At 38.8% G+C, this 20,426-nt stretch overlaps 1 protein-coding gene across 2 annotated transcripts in view; it reads right to left on the reverse strand.

The window, feature by feature from the left end:
• Positions 1–303: 303 nt before the first annotated feature.
• Positions 304–20,426, reverse strand: part of LOC137963619 (protein SEMI-ROLLED LEAF 2-like) — a 29,652-nt gene continuing 9,529 nt past the window's right edge. Inside the window, exons 6-21 of one of the 2 annotated variants that reach the window (XM_068810757.1) lie at positions 14,420–14,534; positions 14,106–14,234; positions 13,900–13,947; positions 6,140–6,252; positions 5,835–6,031; positions 5,452–5,744; positions 5,085–5,234; positions 4,627–4,944; positions 4,306–4,455; positions 2,678–2,753; positions 2,300–2,427; positions 2,022–2,222; positions 1,522–1,662; positions 1,256–1,384; positions 896–1,081; positions 304–719 (exon numbers count right to left, since the gene is read on the reverse strand). In XM_068810757.1, coding sequence (XP_068666858.1) covers positions 579–719; positions 896–1,081; positions 1,256–1,384; positions 1,522–1,662; positions 2,022–2,222; positions 2,300–2,427; positions 2,678–2,753; positions 4,306–4,455; positions 4,627–4,944; positions 5,085–5,234; positions 5,452–5,744; positions 5,835–6,031; positions 6,140–6,252; positions 13,900–13,947; positions 14,106–14,234; positions 14,420–14,534 — 2,515 coding nt within the window. In that variant the 3' untranslated portion in view covers positions 304–578. Of the gene's footprint in view, positions 720–895; positions 1,082–1,255; positions 1,385–1,521; positions 1,663–2,021; positions 2,223–2,299; positions 2,428–2,677; positions 2,754–4,305; positions 4,456–4,626; positions 4,945–5,084; positions 5,235–5,451; positions 5,745–5,834; positions 6,032–6,139; positions 6,253–13,899; positions 13,948–14,105; positions 14,238–14,419; positions 14,535–20,426 lie in introns of those variants that run through there. The other variant, XM_068810758.1, reaches the window with a different exon arrangement.

Below are 20,426 nucleotides of genomic sequence, written 5' to 3' on the forward strand. Positions count from 1 at the left end.
CAATTATCTCAATCATCCCAAACATTTAAGATAGCCCTTGATCGGATGACTGAAATAGCGGTTGATTGGAGGACAAAGATAATCATTAATCATGATCGAACAATCATATGTTTCACACCAAATAATTTTTTGTATTGGATCGTCCCTATTCTACAATAAGTCTAAAATTTAACTCATTCTTATCTAGGAAATCACTCAAAACTCTTTGTAACCTCACTTTTTAGAACTTGGAAAAGTTTTGGCGATGACCAGATTTGTAAGAGAATGTAAGGTTTCATCTTCCCAAGTTAGTAGACGGGACACTTTTTGTGACCAAAAGAAAGCTTTACTAGCATATCCTTTTTTTAAAGTATATTTAATGGTTCAAGATGCCCTTCTCTTCAGGAAAAGGAAATAACCATGTCATCTTTCCGCCCAAATTCTCAACTGTCTCGAGAATTTATACAGTAAACTCAAATCCAGTTGACCTTTTTCACTCATTAATCATGTCATATATAACATAGTTTCTAAAAGTAAAGAATTAAAAAATTGCATTGGAAACCTCTGTTCCTGTTGCTTGTAACATGCTGCTGTACTTTTCAGCATCCAGCTGCTTTCAAGAACTTGTCGTAAGGGCTAGAAGGTGGCAACCTGAATGATTGCTCGTACTCACTAGAACAGGCGAGGATCCCATCAACTTGTGCTTCTTCTGGATGTGGGTCTGGCAGCTCCATCATCATCTAAAGCCACCAAGAAAAAGGACCAAGATGGTTCAAAATCAAGACGAACTATGAGGTACTCTTTATCTTAAAATAACAAATTCCAGAAGATACAAGAGAGTTCTTTTGACCCATCCAGTATTTCTAGCAACCACAAGGTCAAAGAAAACAGGAACATGTTTGAAATTATGTCTTACCTCAGGTGAAGATGTCAAACCATTCTCATCGGTCATTGGCTCATGTTGATGCTTGAGACTTAGAAGTGCAGACATTTTCTGTTGTTTTCCGATTACTAGAGCCTCACACTGGCTTTTCATTTGATCATAAGGTACAGGTGTCGTGGCTACTGGAAAGCTAGCAACTTGTCGGGCTGTTTCTAGGACCTGTTGGAAGAGATCGCTTGTTAGGAATCAATTGAAAAGAAACTAACGAGGTGCTTAGTAGAGATATGAAATGAAACACAATCGAGAGTAAATTACTTGTACAATGAACTTAAGACCTAGTAGAACGGTCATAGATAAAAAAAAGAGAGTAGTTCAAGAAATGACCACCCATACCGAATCAATTAGTTGATGGACACTGATAATATCAGCCGGGTTTCCTATGGCAGATGTTTTACGACCTGATTGACTTCCAAATACTTCTGGCAGTATTTCATCATCAGTCAAGGAAGCCAGAGGGATGATCTGGAAAGAAATTTCTCAAATTCATCAGAGTAGCCCCTAATCCATAAGAGTCAGTCACAACAGAATGACCAACACGGACCATAAGATAGATTTAAGATAGATTTAGGATTCTAAGATAAGATGTACGTTGGTATAACCTCATCAAATGATTGGAAATCCTTATGAGGAAGGGGAGAACACGGGTGAGGTGTCTCCATGAACAATGGACCACCGAGTGGATATGCATCATCTGGTGAAAATTCCTCCATGAGCTGTTGTTTTATTCCCGATAACTCCACCTGCGAGAGATCAATGATAAATTCTTGATCAACAAGAAACTCAAACACTAGAAGGCTCCATCTGGGGCCAATGAAAGCCAATATCTGGCACTAATGAAAATCGGGTCATGGTCTTCAGATCATCAATGGAGAAGAAAGTATTCACACCTAAATCAAAAAACATGAGTGACATTGTACAAACAATAAGAACTTTTGGTCCAGCATTTATGACTATTGCACCTTCAATTTAAAGGCCTCAGGTCCTGCTACTCATGCTATAAATGGAATCTGAACTTTCAGTCATCCGAAGGGTTATTCTTCTTATGATACACAAGAAGAGTATTTAGAAGATATCTGTGAGACTGGAAAGGAGATGGTACCTCTGATAAGCTTCCACAAGCTTGCATAAAGTGGGATATGATAGTTTCTCTTAGATGACCATTGACCGTTTGGATTGCAGAAAGAGACTTCCATGCAGAAGCTTCATCATCTGGTGAACCATAAGCTGAATTCTTACCCTCAGAGATATTGTAAACAGCTTCTATTCTACTCTCTTCAATCAAATGAAGATAGGGATCAACCTGTAACATGCCTTTACACTTAAAGAAGTTGAAAGTATACAATTTATGGTCATTGGTTATCGAGAATTTAAACTAACCGTTTTATCTGTCAGCGTTTTCTTGATCAGAGGAATTAAGTTTTGAAGATTTCCTGCTTTTGCTGAAAATATAAGCATGTATGACGCCAAGGAGAACAATGATCTTCGGCGGGATGGCTTCAAACTACCTTCAAATGGATGCAAGAACAATTGCATCAGAAGAACATTTTCCAATTAGGAGAAAGGTTTTTCTTTCTTCTGTACTTTATATGAGAACTTTTTTTCTGTTCGTGGTATTTTGCCTAAGTGTATCATTTGAACATGTCAATAGTCAAAGTGGACCTTCCCCTAATATCCAGAGAAATTGGTATTAGTATTACTCCTCTAAGCAGGAGCATAGTCTTCAGTTGACACTTTTAGTCACTACAAGTAACTTACCATCCTGTTGAAGAGATATACTCCTAAGAGACAATGCAAGCTGCAAAGACCGAACCAGCGCCACATGACTAGAAGTCTGCCATAAATACAAAGCATTACAAGAAGTAGAAAACAAGGCATGAAAATATTAGATGATTTATGGTACAGTCCTGCAGGGGAACAACTGGCAAAACATCAAATACTTATCAGTAAACTATTCATTTGAGTGCAGACATTTACAGTATTCTTAATGTACGTTGCCATTATAAAGCATCTAAATGACAAGGGGGGTAATACTAATACTTCTTTGTAGATTGAGGAGATGTCCTAATACTTGATCAGCACCAGTAAGTAATACTTGATCTGGCAAGGGTCCATATAGCAAAACCAAAACCAGTCAATTATTAAGTTGAGGCCAGTCCTAAAATTGAAATTAGTGATCAAGTCAGTTAAATACCCTCTTGACACAAAGTAGTCAAACCACATGGATAGGGATTTAACTGAAATCATTTTTGCTCACATGTTGGACTTCCTCCAGATATCGTGTGACAATTGGTTTGAGCAACCAGACCATCCACAACCAACAACATCACCTTTATTTGTAAAGAGGCACCATCATAAACTGATATTCAGCAACCTAATGGCTCCTGGTTTGTTGATATATGGGTTTGAAAAAGCAACTTCAGAACTGCAAATGAGGTGATGACATACAAGCCTGTCACATGTTTCACACATAATGTGTGTAATGCACCTGAAAAGCTGCAAAATGGAGTACAAATTGCCATTTTCATGGCACCACTTGCAGCAATTCAACTGCAGACCATTTGCCTTCTGCAGCAATTCAATAACCAATTTCCTCAACAAAAAAAAAAAAAAAAAATGGTGGTAATTTAACGCACAATTTTTTTGACTGCTCATTAAACACACTGCACACTTTCCCCTTGTGAAACTTGAGCCCAAAATCTAACACTAAAAAGACCCCAACATTGAGCCAAAGGCCCAATCCACATAATTCAAGGTGCAATTACCAATTGAACTCGTTTTTTTTTTGCAGCACATACAGAACGCATGCAGTGCAAACTAAGTGAGAGCTTATGTGTTGCCGTCTTGTATGTGGGTAATTTTCTTAGCAGTATGTCTCATAAAACCCCAAGGGAACCTAAACCATTCAAAAGTAGTCTTGCTTGTGTCAACAAGGACCTCTGGCAGTCTATTCAGATAGTTTACCTGAAAGCAATTAGTTGACTGGTCATCACTGTACTGCTCTATCTACAGAGAGTCCACAAACGACAGATCCCACAGAGAGAATCCTCAAATCTGGAAGCCATGCAATTCGTGAAAGAGGAGTCTGCAAGTCCAATGTCTAGCACCAGAAATGAACTCTCCACTTGATTCCAACATATTCTATATTGTTTATAAATTGCTGATCATCCTTCTGAAGCCCAAAATCTCTAGAGTGTGATGACTGGAGCATCTAATCATCCTTAGCTTCTCAACTAATGGGGGATGCTTAAGGCGTTGATTTTTCTGTCCCTCTTAATTTTTTAAGAATATGAGAAACAGATTCTACAATGGAGGAGAAAATAGACAGATTCTCCATAGGAAATTTGAAAATACCCAAAACACCAAGACATCACAGAAAATCTTACCTTTGTTTGTGAAAACATTAAAGCAATGTAATATGTGTGGGCCATTGCCTCAAAATTTGCAGGAGTGTTTTCAGATGATGTTGCCTGAGCCCAAATTGATGAAAGCAATAGGCCCACCTGATGACTGCTCAATTGCAGGGAAGCCTGCTCCTGAGAATGCGTATAGATATGTTATATTCCAAAGAACGTGCATATTCTATGTGCTAGAAGAACACCTAATAAACAAAACTGAAGCTAGTATGTCAAATTCTCAAAAAAAAAAATTATTGAACTTCTACAGAAATAGAAGCTAGCAATGGACACACAGTAGAAGTGTTTTACCTCCACATCATTTTGGCCCAACTTTTCCAATTTCTCTCTCTTCCCCTCATCAGTTGTATCAGGTTTATCGCAAAGAAGGCCATTGCTCCCAACTCTCTGTAAAATAGTGGCTAAAGGAGAGAAACCCGACAGAGAAATAGAAAGTGTTGTCAATGGGTTGTACCCTGTTGAAGTGACAAGAGAACTCAAACTAGACCATGGACATATAAGTGATGGCACCAGCACAGCAGAAAAGACACGGTGAGCCCCAACACGTGTCTCATGATCTGGGTGAGTCATTGCAAAGAGCAACTGAAGAAACAGAGCTTCGGGGAATGCCTGAATCATAAAATAAGTTTTGCGTTTAGCTTTTAAACTAATGAGAGGCATTTGAATGAATGTTGTTACACATGTGCATACAGAGAAGTAAGGGATTGACTAGGTGAGGTGCAGGATGTCAAACAACACAATAAACTTGCCTTCTTGTTGTATGATATATTAGGCATGATAGCGACAATTTGTGCAGTACGATAAACAGAAGAAATAGTTGTTCTGGCAACCACAGGAGATGCTGTGATATTCTCAAGCAATACTGCCATAAGATCAAGTATAGGTCCAACATCTCCAACCTGTCAATAATAATTTCAGTTATTCACATGGCCCTATTGATGTGCACAAGAGACCATAGAAGAATTTATACAAGACAAGCGTTTTAAATTTTATCTTCAATTAGTGAAAATACCCATTTAATCACAAAAATTAACAAAACTGAACAGTACTTTTTGTTGCATTAAGCAAAAGATTAAGTAATAAAACTAATCATGAAGCAAAAAGGGAATAAAAAACCTTAATTGAAAGCTGAAGAAGGCAGTTCTCCAATGCTGAGTGAAGAGCAGCATTCAACTTCATCGCATCATCCCCCACATTTGGTGCTTCTATAGAACACTGCATGCACTTCCGCAATAGTTTCATAATGTCACTTATTGCACCTATTATAGCTACACAAGCCTGAAGCTTTGAGTATCGTGCAAGATTTGTTGTCACTCTAACGATATCAATCTGCATATTTGGCCATTTGACTACATTTTTGTGATCTAAGTGCTTCACCAAAATAGATAACAGCAAATGTGTATTCTCTCCTGCAGGCAAATCCATTTTAAATTAAAAGTTGTCCATAAAGGTACCTTTTTTACTGTAAAGTAGTCTACAAGAACAGAGATCCAACTAACCTGACTTCTCCATCAACAGTTGCAACTCCAATAACACAGAACATGCCAGCCCTCTCTCTGAGGACCAGTGATTCCCTGAATCAAGGTAACGAAATATAGGTTCCAAAACTCGACGCACAGTAGTTGCCTCCTTTGCCAGTGCTGCCATATTTTGCAGGCAGATCCTTGACCAGTATGAAGGGCATCTGGAAGTATCGCTGTAAAAAGTTGGAAGGGGTGAATAAGATGCTTACCATTTTTAAGGCTTATAAGTTTCTCAGAGAAAGAAAGAGAGGGTGAGTGTAGTTCTGAATAAGAGGCCTCACGCTGTAGCATCCAGGTCTACTTTAGTGTTCACAACAGGCAACTCAACATCCTGACCAATAATTCCCGAGTTCATTTGGAAGCCATCATAGTTGTCCAATGTGGCTGAGATAATCTGTACCCAAGACAAGATAAGAATGAATTTGTCCAATCTTGCTGCCAAAGGTAGTAATCATACAACCTGCCATCTTTGTGAAAAACACAGACACAAAGAAGAAGAATAAATAGTAGGAAAACCAAACCAAACACAACAGAAAAATCACTAGCCACAGTAGTGATCTACTGGCTTTTAGCTTAAGCTCCTCTTGGTTGCAAAGACAAACAATCATTATTCGAAGAATGCAAGAACAAAGAACTTGCACCGGAGAGTTTCTCTCTCATTTTTTTTTTCTTTTTGCAAAAGGAGGGGGAAGGCAGCAAATGCATGGGCTGACATCCAGTGCACTCTCAAATCAGCCAATTGTATTGCTAATAAATTTGCAACAGAGGTACCTGACATCCAACATCTCGTTGTGCAGGACTATCTCTCCCCTAACATGTTATCTTTCCTTTGCTTTCTTTTTTTTGTTTTTTTTTTTGTTTTTTGTTGTTTTTTGTTTCTACTTGGTTTCAATGAAACTTGCCACTACTAGAAAAAAAGAAGCTTGCGCCAATTATCTAAAAACACCAGTCTCCTCCAAAGGATAAACCTCACTTATGCAGATGTAGAACAAGTCAACATCTGAATGCAAATTACTTTCTCTCTATTCTCTAATCCCTTTCAGGATCTTCATTTCTATCTCCACTCTCTAGTATTGTTCAGCCAGTCAGATGGTGGAAACCATGCAAAACAGATTTTTTTTCCCCTCATATCAGAAAAAAATAAGATTTTTTTTCCCCTCACTGTTACAATTGGAGTTAACAATTTGTCTGATTTCATTTGGACTTGTCAACAGATTGGATATTTGTAAAAATCATGATTTGAGTGAAGGAAGAGGAGAAAATTGAGAGAAAAAAGACAAAAGAGAAAAAGAGCTTTCTGAAGAGCCTGAATGGCGTCTTGGGAACCGTGCATGAATTCCCATAGTCCATAAATAAGTGTTTTGAGTTCTTTGTTTAAATGATGCTGAATTTTATTAAAACAAAAGCTCAAAAGATCAAGATTACAAGGGGGGAAGTTTTCCCAAACAATGAGAGATTGTTGGGATGTTCCGAATTTTGCCATTTTATTAGCCAAGGAATTGGCTGATCTAGGAATGAGATTCCAATTACAAAGAATAAGTGTTTTGAGGTTTCGATCTAGTGCAGAAGCTGAATACAGGGCGATAGCTCACACAGTAAGCAAGTTGATGTGGGTTAGGTCAGTCTCACGAGAGTTGGGTTTCAACCCAGTTTTCCATGAGAGGACAAAACATATATAAGTGGATTGCCACTTCATTCGAGATGCGGTGATGAAAAAGGAGGTAACTCCGTTTGTTCGGTCTGGAGATCAGTTTCACCAAGGCCCTTGGCAAGCAAGAATTTATATCATTCTACAACAAGATGGAACTCCTGGATATATATACTCAAGGGGGAGTATTAGAAAATATATCCAGGGATATTTTGGTCATTTTACCACTTCAGTGGTTAATTTTCTTTATGTAATCTTGTTCTGCATGTTAAGTTATATTAGGGGTTAAATTTTTATGTACATAGGATGTGTAGTTAGGGAGATATAAGAAGATTAACATTTATTAAGTGTATAGGGTTTTTTTTGTAATTTTTAACTCAATAAGTGTTTTATTGTTGCAAGTTATAATAAGTGTTTTTTAATTCTTCCAACGTGAAATGAGTCAAGTTAATTTGTTTTGCACTTTTAAAAGTGGGTGAATGTGGTTCTATCCCTAAGTGGGTAAACTCATACAACTCCCATAAAAGTGGGAGGTTGTGCCTTTGTGTTTGGAAATGCTTCTTAACTCATCTTTGACCTTAGGGGCTGGTGTCTGATTCTTATCATTAGGCTAGGGATGCCGATTTCTTCTCCCATATTGGTTTTGTCAAAGCTAGATCTTTTGGTCTTGTGAATCCCCAAGTTAAGGGGGAGACATAGAGGGAGAAATATAAGGAAAGAGTTATTTGTAAGAGCCCACATTGAAAACCCCGGGAGTGGTGGTGAAATTTTGATCTAAGTTGGTGAATGGTGTCAAGTATTCAAAGTACACATACAAGTAAGGGTTTGTGTCCATCAATAGTAAAATGGAAGAATTCAGAACAAGTTGAAGTTGAAGGTATTGAAGAAAAAAGAAGATCGAACAAGATTGAAGAGGATTAAAGATAAAGAAAAACCTTTTTAGTTGCAAACTCCAACATAAGGGGGAGTGTTGAAAAAACCAAACATAAAGACAAGTTGAGGAAGGATTCCTAGTACAAATGAGTGACTAGCCTTTACAGCAGCTGAAGTGAATGTTTCCTTATTAAAGACTCATGTTGCTTAAGTTCTTAATTTCCTATTTCAGTTTTACTATGTTAGATGTTGTTTTATTTTATTTAATTTTGAAAAAGATGTATTAATAAAACAAGAGAAATTACAAAATTTGGGGGAGCATCTCCCTTACAACCAGTGATTGTAGGTTAGCTCCCTGCCTGGCAAGCACATCTGCCGCCGAATTTGCGGATCTCGGAATGTGAGTCAAAATATAAGAAACAATTAAGGTAATTTCTAAAATTTCCCTAAAAGTATCCCAATGCCTCCACGGAGGAGAGGATGCGTGCTCACACCAGCCTATCACCATTTTTGAGTCACCTTCAATATGAAGAGGCCCCCTGCATTTGTCTCTGAAGCCGCGAAGACCGGAGAGGAAACCATGTAACTCAGCAGACGTAGAGTCAGATATACCAAGAGGGCCAACAAAAGTGAAGAGCTGATTACCAGAATTGTCTGAAATAACTCCTCCGAAACCAGAAATCTCAGGGTTACCAAGAGACGAGCCATCAAAATTTAACTTGAGATAACCAGGATCAGGAGGAGTCCATTCTTGCATGACCGAAAAAAATTTCCCAATGTGCATCATAGCCAAGTTTTCCCAGTTTTCACGAATAGAGGAGCCCAGATAGGAAGAGAATGTTTTCTTTGTTAAAAGCCAAGTTGATATATGACTTACCACTCGGTCCGCAACCCGGTCTGAAGATTCGCTTTTTGCATCAAATCGTCTTCTATTGCGCTCATTCCAAAGCAACCACAGTATGAAATTGGCACAGGCAGAGAGCATTAGCTTTCCAAGGCTCGGCAAAGGGGTACCAATGAGAGATTTACTGAACGAGAGTAGATCAGCCGCCATGCAGAATTGTAACCCAAACTTTCCACACCTTCCAAGAGAAACTGCAATGGAGCAGAATGTGGCTAGTGGTTTCAGTGTCAGAGTTGCAGAATGGACACGAGGGATCAACAGAGGGGTATCCTCTTCTTCTCAACACGGCTGCCGAGAGAATTTTGCCTTGACAGGCACTCCACATGAAGAATTTTACCTTTGGAGGGGCACATAAACGCCATACAAAGTTGATCTCATTCTCCCTCCATGACGAATTACCGCCATTTAAGAGTCGTATGCAGATGAGACCGTGAAAGAACCCTTTTTATCCGGCCACCAAATGAGTTTGTCAGCCTCCAGAGGACGAATTTTAAATGAAGCCACAAGGTCCATCAAACGACTAGCCTCCAAAGCCTCACTATCCGAGAGACCCCTTCTAGGACCCCCCCCCCCTCCCCCCCCCCCCTGGTCAAAAGCTTCTGCTACTGATATGTCTCTGCGAGACGTGAGGAGAAAAAGACTTCTGAATGCAGCCTGCAGGGGCTCCTACCCTATCCACAAGTCCTCCCAAAACTTGAGCGATCTACCATTGCCTGCATAAAATCTACTTGCAGAATGAAATTTTGGAAGCAGAAGGTATAGAGTTCTTCATATTGAGGAAAGTCCTCTTCGATTCCCACCAGACATCCACCAATGAGGGTCCCCACCCAGCTTTGCAAGAACCATTTCCTTCTAAAGATTTGAGGAGTGGGTATTAAACTTCCATAGCCATTTTAGCAGCAATGCTTGATTTATGTCTCTAGATTTTCGGATTCCCAGGCCACCCATATTCTTTGGCATACATACTTCATCCCAACTAACCAAATGGTACTTAAAAGCATCACTCGATCCCCTCCATAGGAATCTTCGTTTTTAGCCTATCCATAACCTTACAAATTGCAACAGGACAAGACATAAAAGACAGAGCATAATTGGGGATTCCTGCTATACAGGACTTGAGAAGGATGAGCCTCCCCGCCTTTACTAAGTAGACGCCCCTTCCATGATCCAAGGCGGGATTTCATTTTTTCCACCACCGGATTCCCAAGACTCTTGCATATACACCCATTGAAAAGAGGTAAACCAAGACATGTTGCAGGTAAGTGGCTTATTGTGTATCCAAATATACTTGCCATTTCTGTAAGAAGCTCAGGGCTAACATTAAAGCCCATGAGGGAAGTTTTTCCCCAATTTACTTTCTGACCAGAGGCTAATTCAAAGAGCCCCAACACAGCTTTAATCTTTCTTGCACAATCAGTGTTGCCGACTCCAAAAATGATGGTGTCATCTACATACTGGAGAATGGGAATATTGAAAGCTGGACTGGAACTAGTAGGGGGGAGCCACCCAAGAGTACCTGCCGAGGAGAACATCGCAGACAGAAATTCACCAACCATATTGAATAAAAGCAGGGAGAGAGGGTTTCCCTGTCTAATTCCTCTGGTCCCTTTGAAATAACCACATACTGAGCCATTGATGAGGAGAGAATACGATGCCGAACCCACACAACTTCTAATCCAGAACCTCCATCTGTTGCCAAAACCCATCTTTTCCATTACCTCATCCAACAAGATCCAATTTACTCTGTCAAAAGTCTTTTCAAGATCTAGCTTTAGGGCAATTCTTGGGTCCTTGTTGCGCTGAAAATAGTCAATAAGTTCATGAGCAGCCATAGTAGAATCCAGAATCTCTCTTCCTTTAAAAAAAGTGTCTTGCCCTTTGTGAATAACTATTGGAAGGAGGACTTTAAGACGGTCCGCCAAAAGTCTGGCTATAATCTTGTAAGCACTAGAGACGAGGCTAATAGGCCTGAAATCCTCAAGTTTTTCCACACTTGGTTTCTTCGGGACCAATGCAATAAAAGATTCTCCGATACTATGGAATGTGATCCCATTGTTGAAAAATCCATTAACCATGGCTATGATATCCCCCTTGAGACAAGGCCAAAATCTTTTTAAGAAATCACCATTGAAGCCATCAGGGCCTAGCGCCCTATCACTTTCCATGCCTAAAACAGCATGTTCGACTTCTCCAAATGAATACGGCAACTCTAGGAAAAAAGCAGCAACTGGAGAGAGATGACAAAATCTGATATTCTGAAGTTTCGGTCTATATGGGCATTCCTCTGAATATAGATCTGTGAAGAGCTTGAGCAACACATTAGTAATCGAAGTCCGACGCGGATGTGACCTCATTATTAATGCATAGTGAGGTAATACGGTTGGACCTCCTCTTAGCCGAGGCCACTGCATGAAAAAACTTTGCGTTGGCATCCCCCTCCTTTAGCCATTTAAATCTGGCACGTTGTTTCCAACAGACCTTTTCTTGATGGAGAATTAAATTTAGCTTTGAATTTAGAGAGATTCGGGTAGAGAACTCCGCCGGAGATAAATACCTCTGCTCCTCCACCAAGTCAAGTTCCGCAATCTGAGAGAGAATAGAAGACTTCTTAGCAACCAAAGAGGTGCGATGGGTGGCTCATGATGAGAGTTTTGGGGCAGCATGGGTGGTTGAAGGGGCAAGTGAGATGACACTGGTATTCCCGATCCGGGGGAGCGAGGAAAATCCGGGATATCAAAATCCTTACCAGTGATCATAGAAGGGCCTTGATCGAGTGGTTTCATTTGGTTAATTTTTGTTAGAGGTTCGGGAGTAGTGAAGTGGCAAGCTTGGTTAGTTTGGACGTTCCGAAGTGGGAAGGGAGGCAGGCTTTTTCCGATTTTCGGGTCGATGTACTGGTTCTGCTTGGGATCAGTGTTGTGTTGTGAATACACACTTATTTTAGCAAGTTATGTTTGGGTGTAATTAGGTGATTGGGATTTTTCACTAATAAATGTCATTATAAATAGAAAATAGTTTGAATGTCTCTCTTGCACCCCTCTCCACACTAATTGGAAGGCGATTGCTCAGATGTCTGCTCCCTCTCCACCCCCTGGGTAGCTATTTGGGCTCCCCCCTTACCAGTCACTTCAAGCTCAACTTCAATGGCAGCACTCTTGATAATCCTGGGATGGATGGTTTTGGCGGTGTGATTTTTTACCCCGGCAGCATTGCTCTTATTTCCTACTCTGGAACTTTCGGCATTGCTGACTCTACCACTGCGGAGCTTTCTAGTCTTCTTCATGCTTTTGTATCTTCCAGGCGCACTCATTGTGGAAAGTGACTCCCGGCTGGTCATTGGATGGTGCTCCTCGTCCTCATTCCCTCCCTAGCGACATTGGCAGTTATTTCTTGATATTATGGATCTTGTCTCCTCTATTCTATGTTCCTGGTCTCATGTACTTAGATCAGCTAATTCAACTACGGATTCTTGTGTTAAATTGTGTCCCTCCCCTCAATCTCTTGTTGTAAGGGGAGACCTCCCTTGATGTACTTTTTTTCTTCTTGAAATAAAATCATCACTATTTCAAAAAAAATGCCATTATAAATAAATATGTGGCTTGAGGGCAGAGTATGTTCTTTTCTCCTCTCTTACACACTCGTTCACTGAATTTTCACTAATTAATTATTTAACAATTAATGTTCCTATAATATTCTATATACAGGCTTTGTTGGTAAGTTAATTGGTGATAGATCCTGCTCCAAAACTTCAGGTAGCAGGCTCAAGTCCTAACTTACATACAAGAAGGCTGAATCCACTCTAAAATGCTTAAGATGGGAAACAACTCAATTATTTTATTTTTTTGCGCGAACTTGCACATGAAAGATAGTCCCTTGGAGGAAGCCTCTCAGAAGTATAACTATCTTTGGGTGAAGGAAAATGGAAAGGACATGGTAGGAAGGTTTGGAGCAAAAATAATCTTAATCTTAACTGCCTCAAACATTGATATTTTCAACCATTAGCTGAGCTAGTTCCGTAAAAGCCAAACGTGTTACATCTGATACTATCATAAGTACAAACTAATGGTCTGAGAACCATTAAAAAACCTACAAAGTAAACCCGTAACGGTCATCTTACAACATTCACTATTTAAGCATGCAATTAATGAGTCCTTACAGAAATTGACTCAATCCATAAACAAATAAAGGAAGAGACCTGCTTAAATACATTAGACTTTCTCCTTCTATTGAATTATTAAGAATCCACAGCTGTATCATATTAATAAGATAGCCTTAGTCAATGTCATAACCACTTTATAATTGAACGAAACTAACAAGAGCAACAACTAAAGTAGAAATTAATAAATACACTCTTGCAACAACATGAAGCTCAATTTTAGTGCCCTATAACTCCAAAATAACTAGTGAAAGCTTTGATAAGCTAGGCTCTTAATTTCACAAATTTACATAAGCTAAAAACAACAACCAATCGAAGAATAAGGAGCATATAATTATATTTGTTTCATTTCAGACATGCAACAAAAGGTTAGATGCAAATATTATAGAAGGAAGAAAAGACTTACATCATCAAAATCCAAAGGTACAAAATAGTACAGAAGACAGAAGAAAAGACTTACATCATCAAAATCCATAGTTATGTGGGAGTACTCGCCCATAAACCAGACCTGGAGATGATAGTGTGCTCAGTGAATTAGGGTTAGACAAAGCACCTCTAATCATTCAACTGAGAGACTGATGAAACATAAACTGTAAAGCAAACATGACAGAAAAAAATACAAAAGAGAAGATAAAAAAGTTTCAGGAAAAGTAAATAAAGGCTTACCAAGGAAGCAAGTGCTTGCAACCCTGCTGAACGCAAACAAAGTGCTTTGTCATTTTCTCCTATCTCTTGAGCCAGTTGACAAAGTTTGGGGATGAAGCCCTCTAAATTAAACATATATGTGCTATCTGTCTACTTTGATTGCACAGATGAGTCAGCCTTCCGAAGGTTTTATGCACCATTTATTTTAAATTCAAATGATCATTTAGAAGAACAGAATAAATACTGATAAAAGTTTTAGAGAAACACGATTTGATTAAGTCTATAACAGCATGAGGTATTTTAGATGTCAATGAGTTCATCAGAGGAGTTTATACCTGGTTATTTACAAAGTCAACAAGGATCAGACAACCCAGGATACGCATTTCATCTTGTCGGGTTTGTTCTAGAAGAGTTGTTACAATGCACAACAAGCTACTAGCATATAGAGGCCTGAAACAATTAAATATCATTTCAGAAAAAATCAATGCTGTGAACCAACCTAGAATTATAATAAATTACCAAGGTATGTTTTATGACTGTATTAGAATCAATGTAATGACCATCTTTGAGTGAACAATATAAGAGCACATAATAAGAACAAGCATAAAACAATGGTTATGAGATAATGCAGAAAAGAAAGGAAACAAATAATTCATCTATTTTCTCAGGCTATCCTCTCAAGATTCAAATTTATCATCTTCACATAACAGCATAGCTTATAGGTCGGTCTGCCTCTTTAACTAAATAGTAAACTAATTATTTGTTAGAAAAATGAGTTAGGGGTATTTTTGGTATCTATATTAGTGTGATATCTGCATCTAGTGGTCAGATTGTAGTTTTGGAAGTTAGTCCATGATTCTGTTCAATTTTCTGTTTCTTTTAGGCCCTAATATGTAGTGTATTATGAACTCTTGTACTTAAGGGCCTTTTAGTCATTTGTCCTTTTTTCAGATAAAACCTGTTAGGGATCAAATTCTCCCCCTAACGAGAGCAGCTTCTCATGCTGCCTTTCTTTCCTTCATTTCTCTCTTCTTCTTTGTCTCTTCTCTCCTCTATCTTGCATCTAAATCTCAAACTTTACATGGTATCAAAGCGCTAGCTCTCAAGCTTAGGAAAGTTCTTCGCACAGTCTCTTCTTCTTACTTTTCAGTTTCAATTTTGCAGGAGCTTATTCACAGTTCTTCTACTGGTGAGATAAATGTCAGATTTATCCACTTTGTTCCTGCCATAACCATATGATTGATGGCTTCTACTGCTGATTGGTCAGTGTATTGTTCTTCCACTGCCCCCAAAGGATTGTCTAATGGTTTTGTTATGAAATACTGTCTGCATCACCTATTTGTGACTACTGCATAATTGGTGATGTATTTGGAGTTTTGATTGTGAGTTTGGTGGAATTGAGGATTTATGGTATGTTATTACAGATCTGTTGGTATACCTTACAGATTTTTGACGTTTTTATGCTCTAATCTGAGGTGTGTGGGGCCTACTTGATCTGTGCAGGCAGGTTTACTTATCTGGTGTATTTTATGTGTTACTTAAGTTATTCTAATACCACTTGTGGACTGATTTGGGGCCATCAGAAGATAAAATAGCTGAATCTGGCAAAGCTATTTCATCAAAGCTATAGCTCCAATTAAACCTACTGAAAGTTCAAATAGTAGAGATTTACACTCTATTCGGATTACTTCGGTCAAATTAAATGGATGAAATTATGTGAATTGGTCCAAATCAGTGCTTATGTTTTTGAAAGCGAAGAGAAAAGTGAAATATCTTAGAGACGATCCTTCATATCCCGTGATGGAGGGTTGGGAAGAGGCAGATAATCAAGTAATAACCTGGTTAGTTAATAGCATGCAACCAAGTGATCAAGTTATAAGTTGTGGGACTTCCAAAACCATATGGAACACACTTGCAGCTATCCTCTCTCAAGAAAGTAAGTTGTCAAAAGTGCATTATGTTATATGTGAAATATTTCAGCATGCAAAGGTGTAATCAATCAGTTAGTGACTATTTTATTAAAGCCCATTTACCACTAATGTAGATGAACTTCATAAGGAGAAAAATCAGATTCAAGTGGCTCAGTTTCTTGATGATCTTGGACCTAACCATGATGTCATTCAAACCCAGCTGTTAGCGAATGATGATGCCTCTAGGCTCTCAATCGTGTAATCCATGCTGAAGTGTAGTGACCACCAAAAGTGAAAAAGATAATAAAACAGTTGAAGCAACGGCCCTCAACGTTAACTCTACCTCAAACAAGTATGAAGCTTCACAAGGTCATGGGGGAATGGGCAAAGGTCGTGGCAGAGATTTTTCTACTGAAGGATGTGGACGTGGTGATAGATGTGATAAAAAAGTGTCCATTATGGTAGAACAAATCATTTCTTAGATAGCTGTTGGGAAAAGTTTGGTGGTGAGGACACCACTCATGTACCGCCTATTACACAAGTCTACACCAGAAGACATCAGTCCACGATGAGACCCACCACATTGTGGTTCAGTAGTGAGTCATTTAGGACTGATGAGGAGTTATTTTGTAATTTTATTATTTATATTTTTGTTACCCTTAGATGTAATTATTTTATTTGTTTGACATCTTTGTCATCAGTGGTACTTTGGTCATTTTGAAATGACAACTAGGTTTTTTTATTTCTGTTTAAACTTGTAATGTTTTGAAATCACATTATTGAATGAAACTGGAATTTCCTCCCCTATTGTTCTCTTCTTCTTCCCATCCCTGCTCTCAGCTCCCTACTTCCCTTGTCTTCTTCTTCTTCCTCTCTTCCTCCTTTCTTCTTTTTCTCCCTCTATTTTCTCCATTCTCCCTCACTACAACAACAAACCACCTTCGTCCTGCATCATTTGGAAACTAGCATGGGCTAATTCTACTTCGAAAGGAGATTATAACATATGCTGGTCCACAAGAAAAACTTCAACAATTACTCCAACGATTGGGTCAATTGAACACATCTAACTCTTCCTCCTGGATTAATTCAGAGCATCCACACATATGTTAGGTATGCCAACCTTATTCAAATTTATGATTCCTCCATCCTATCGCTTTGTTACATTGGCAGATGGATCTATCTCCTTAGTTCAGGAGGAGGGCACTATTCATACTATACTTTGTATGTCCTTGAGTTCCGTTTTATTTGCTCCAAATTTTCTATAAACTTTTTATCTGTTCGTAATATAACTAAATCTTTAAATTGTTTTGTAACCTTTTCTTCTATTTCATATATTTTCTAGGATTTGTAAACAAAGAGGACGATGGGTTTCGAGCATGAGAAAAGTGGGTTTTACTTCCAGGATTATATATCTATTCCAAAGGTAGTGGCTCTTGTAACAAATAGCTCCCCATACCTATGGCACCTGCGCTTGGGACATTCATCACCGGCTAAACTTTGTCCATGTTTTTCTTCTTTGCCGGCTGATATTTCCTTCGAGTGTGAATTGTGTCAACTGAGCCAACACCATAGAACCAATTTTTCAGCAAGTCTTAGTTGTAGTTCTCAAGTATTTAAGTTAGTTCATTCTAATGTATGGGGTCCATGTCGGGTTCTTAACCTGTTTGGTTTCCATTACTATATTTCCTTTATTGACGATTTTAGTGAAGTTACTTAGGTGTATCTCCTTAAGGAGAAATTAAAGGACTTTGATGTATTTTAGAAATTTTTATGAAATAAAAAATCAATTTGATGCTTCCATTCATACCTTATGTAAGGATAATGGTCTTCAATTTACAAATTGCAAGTTTACTTCATTTTTTATACTTCCATTCATACCTTATGTAAGGATAATGGTCTTCAATTTATGAATTACAAGTTTACTTCGTTTTGTGATCTTCATGGTATTGCTCACAAAAACTCTTGTCTATATACCCCTCAACAGAACGGGGCTGCAGAAATGAAAAACATACATTTCATTTACTTGAAGTTGCCCGAACATTGATGTTTCGAATGCATGTTCCTAAATCCTTTTGGGTGATGTGGTTTTGACTTCTTATTTCTTGATCAATCGAATGCCATTGTATATTTTGCATGGATGTATTCCCATGCAATCGTTAAACATCAGTGCAAAAAAAAATTATCTTCTACTTCATGTGTTTGGATCTACTTGTTCTGTTCACTTGTTTACTCATTCAGTTGATAACTTGTCTCCTAGTTCTATTATGTCTGGTTTTCTGGGCTACTTACGTCATAAGAAGGGATATAAGTGTTATGATTCTAGCACACACAAGACATATGTTTTTGCTAACTTGACATTTTTTGAAAAAACTCCATACTTTGTGTCCTTCAATCAATCTCCATTTTTGCCTAGTTCATTTGTAGATAGTCCACTACCTATAGCTGTTATGGATGCTCAGAGTACATGTATCTCACCTTCATTACCAAAGCCACCACAGCTATATAGCCGATGATCGCATGCTTTGCCACCAACATCAAAAGTTCCACCTGCACATGACATCTAGATTTATGAGCCTCCTTTGGACCAGCCATCATCCTCTTTGCCTGTAGATCCGGGACTCTCTTGGGAACCAGATCGTCTTTTTCTCCGGGCCCCTTGGTATTGCAGACTCCACAACGGCTGAACTCCAAAGCCTCCTCAATGAGCTTTGTGTTTTTCGTGATCATTGCTTCGGACCTGTCCTGATCGAGGGAGACTCTAAGGTGGTGATCGGTTGGTGCCAGCATGCCTCTACTCCTTCGTGGCATCACTGGGATGTTTTTTTTGAAGTTTTGGATATTGTAAATCTCTTGGAGTGTTTCTGATCTCTCATTCCGAGATCAGCAAATTATGTAGCTGATGCTCTAGCCAAGCAAGAAGCCCCCTTGCGATCTCTTGTTGTCAGGAGTTAGCTCCTTGTTTCTCTTAATAAAATTCACGTTTCATCAAAAAAAGATCTTGCCATCTCTGGTTCAGACGTATTTATTTCCTTATGAAAAGTCAAAAGGTCATGTACTTCTCATCCCATCTCTAAATATGTGCCTTTTGTTTCTTTGTTGCCTACCTCCAGATCCTTTGCCATGTCCTTGTCTGTCTTCTATTTCTAATTCAGTGCAGGATGCCCAAGCTTCACCTGTGTGAAAAGGAGCTTTAGATAAGGAGACGGAGGCTTTGGTTTCTAGAGGGACTTGGGAGTCTCTCTAACCTTCTTACTGGAGCAGCTGTTGTGGACTGCCATTGGGTGTTCAAAACCAATTATAAGGCTGATGGGAGTATAAGACCCCATTTACCTCATGCTCTTTAACTTAATTGGTGAAACTTTGTTTTCTCTTTATCTCAAGGCAAAAAAGAATCCTTGGCTCCTCACCATAGCAGATAAGGCTGATATGAACATCCCAGGACTTCAAATTGGGGATACTACCTTACATTTTCTGCCAAGTGTAGATGACCAAGTAATAAACCGCAAGGTCATCTTACTTTAATATGAGATTATCTCTAGGAAAATGAACTGGTCAAAGTCATCTTGACATGGAATCAATGTGCCTGAAGACAATCTTAATAGCATGGGAGTGATTCTTGGCTGCAAGGATGATCATCTTCCTGACACCTGCTTACGGCTGCCACTCACTGCAAACCAACCCTCCAGGGCTTGAAGGGCCCCCATTCTCAAGAAGTTCGATCAATGACTCTCCACTTAGAAAGGGAAAACATTTTTTTAAAGAAGTTCATCTCACCCTTATAAAATTAAATTCGGCTGGTCTACCTATTCAATCTCTCAATCCTTACATGTCCAACATGTCGTAGACAAAAAATTGAGGAAATTGACCAGAGTTCTCCCCCAAGTTTTGTAATTTCTCTCGTTCTAGTAATACATCTTTTAAAAAAAAAAAAATGACCATAGATTCTCGTGTAGAGATTCTTCAAATGGATTCAAATATCACTTGGTGGATTGGATGAGGTATGACTTCCCAAGAAAGGTGGGTTGGGGATAAGAAGAGCCCACTAACCAAAAGAAAGGTAAAACACCCAAAACCCAAACAGAATAACAAAAGAAGATTACAATGAGTTCAAATCAGCCCACACATCTAAAGGTTAATGTCCCCTACAACAAGATGAGTGACAGAAACACCCATCATTGCCAAGTTATCAAACAAAACTTTAACACTAATATTATAAGACCATTGTACTTGAGATCTATATAAATCGAGACCTTGACATAAATCAAGAATCTCCTCGTGCTTATGTCAAAATCTCCATGGAGGCATAATACTTGATGAGAACCACCCAATTAGGAAAAAGGAATCACCCTTTATCACAAGAGGATAACCAAAATTCTGCTTGAAAATCTCCAACACACATAATAAGGCCTAGGGTTCTGCCTCAGTGGTGTCA

This window comes from Aristolochia californica, unplaced genomic scaffold (genome assembly GCF_029961685.1).
Source record: "Aristolochia californica isolate CCGP_79_NKW_82.1479 unplaced genomic scaffold, dmAriCali1.0.hap1 SCAF_4, whole genome shotgun sequence".
Classification (NCBI taxonomy): Eukaryota; Viridiplantae; Streptophyta; class Magnoliopsida; order Piperales; family Aristolochiaceae; genus Aristolochia; species Aristolochia californica.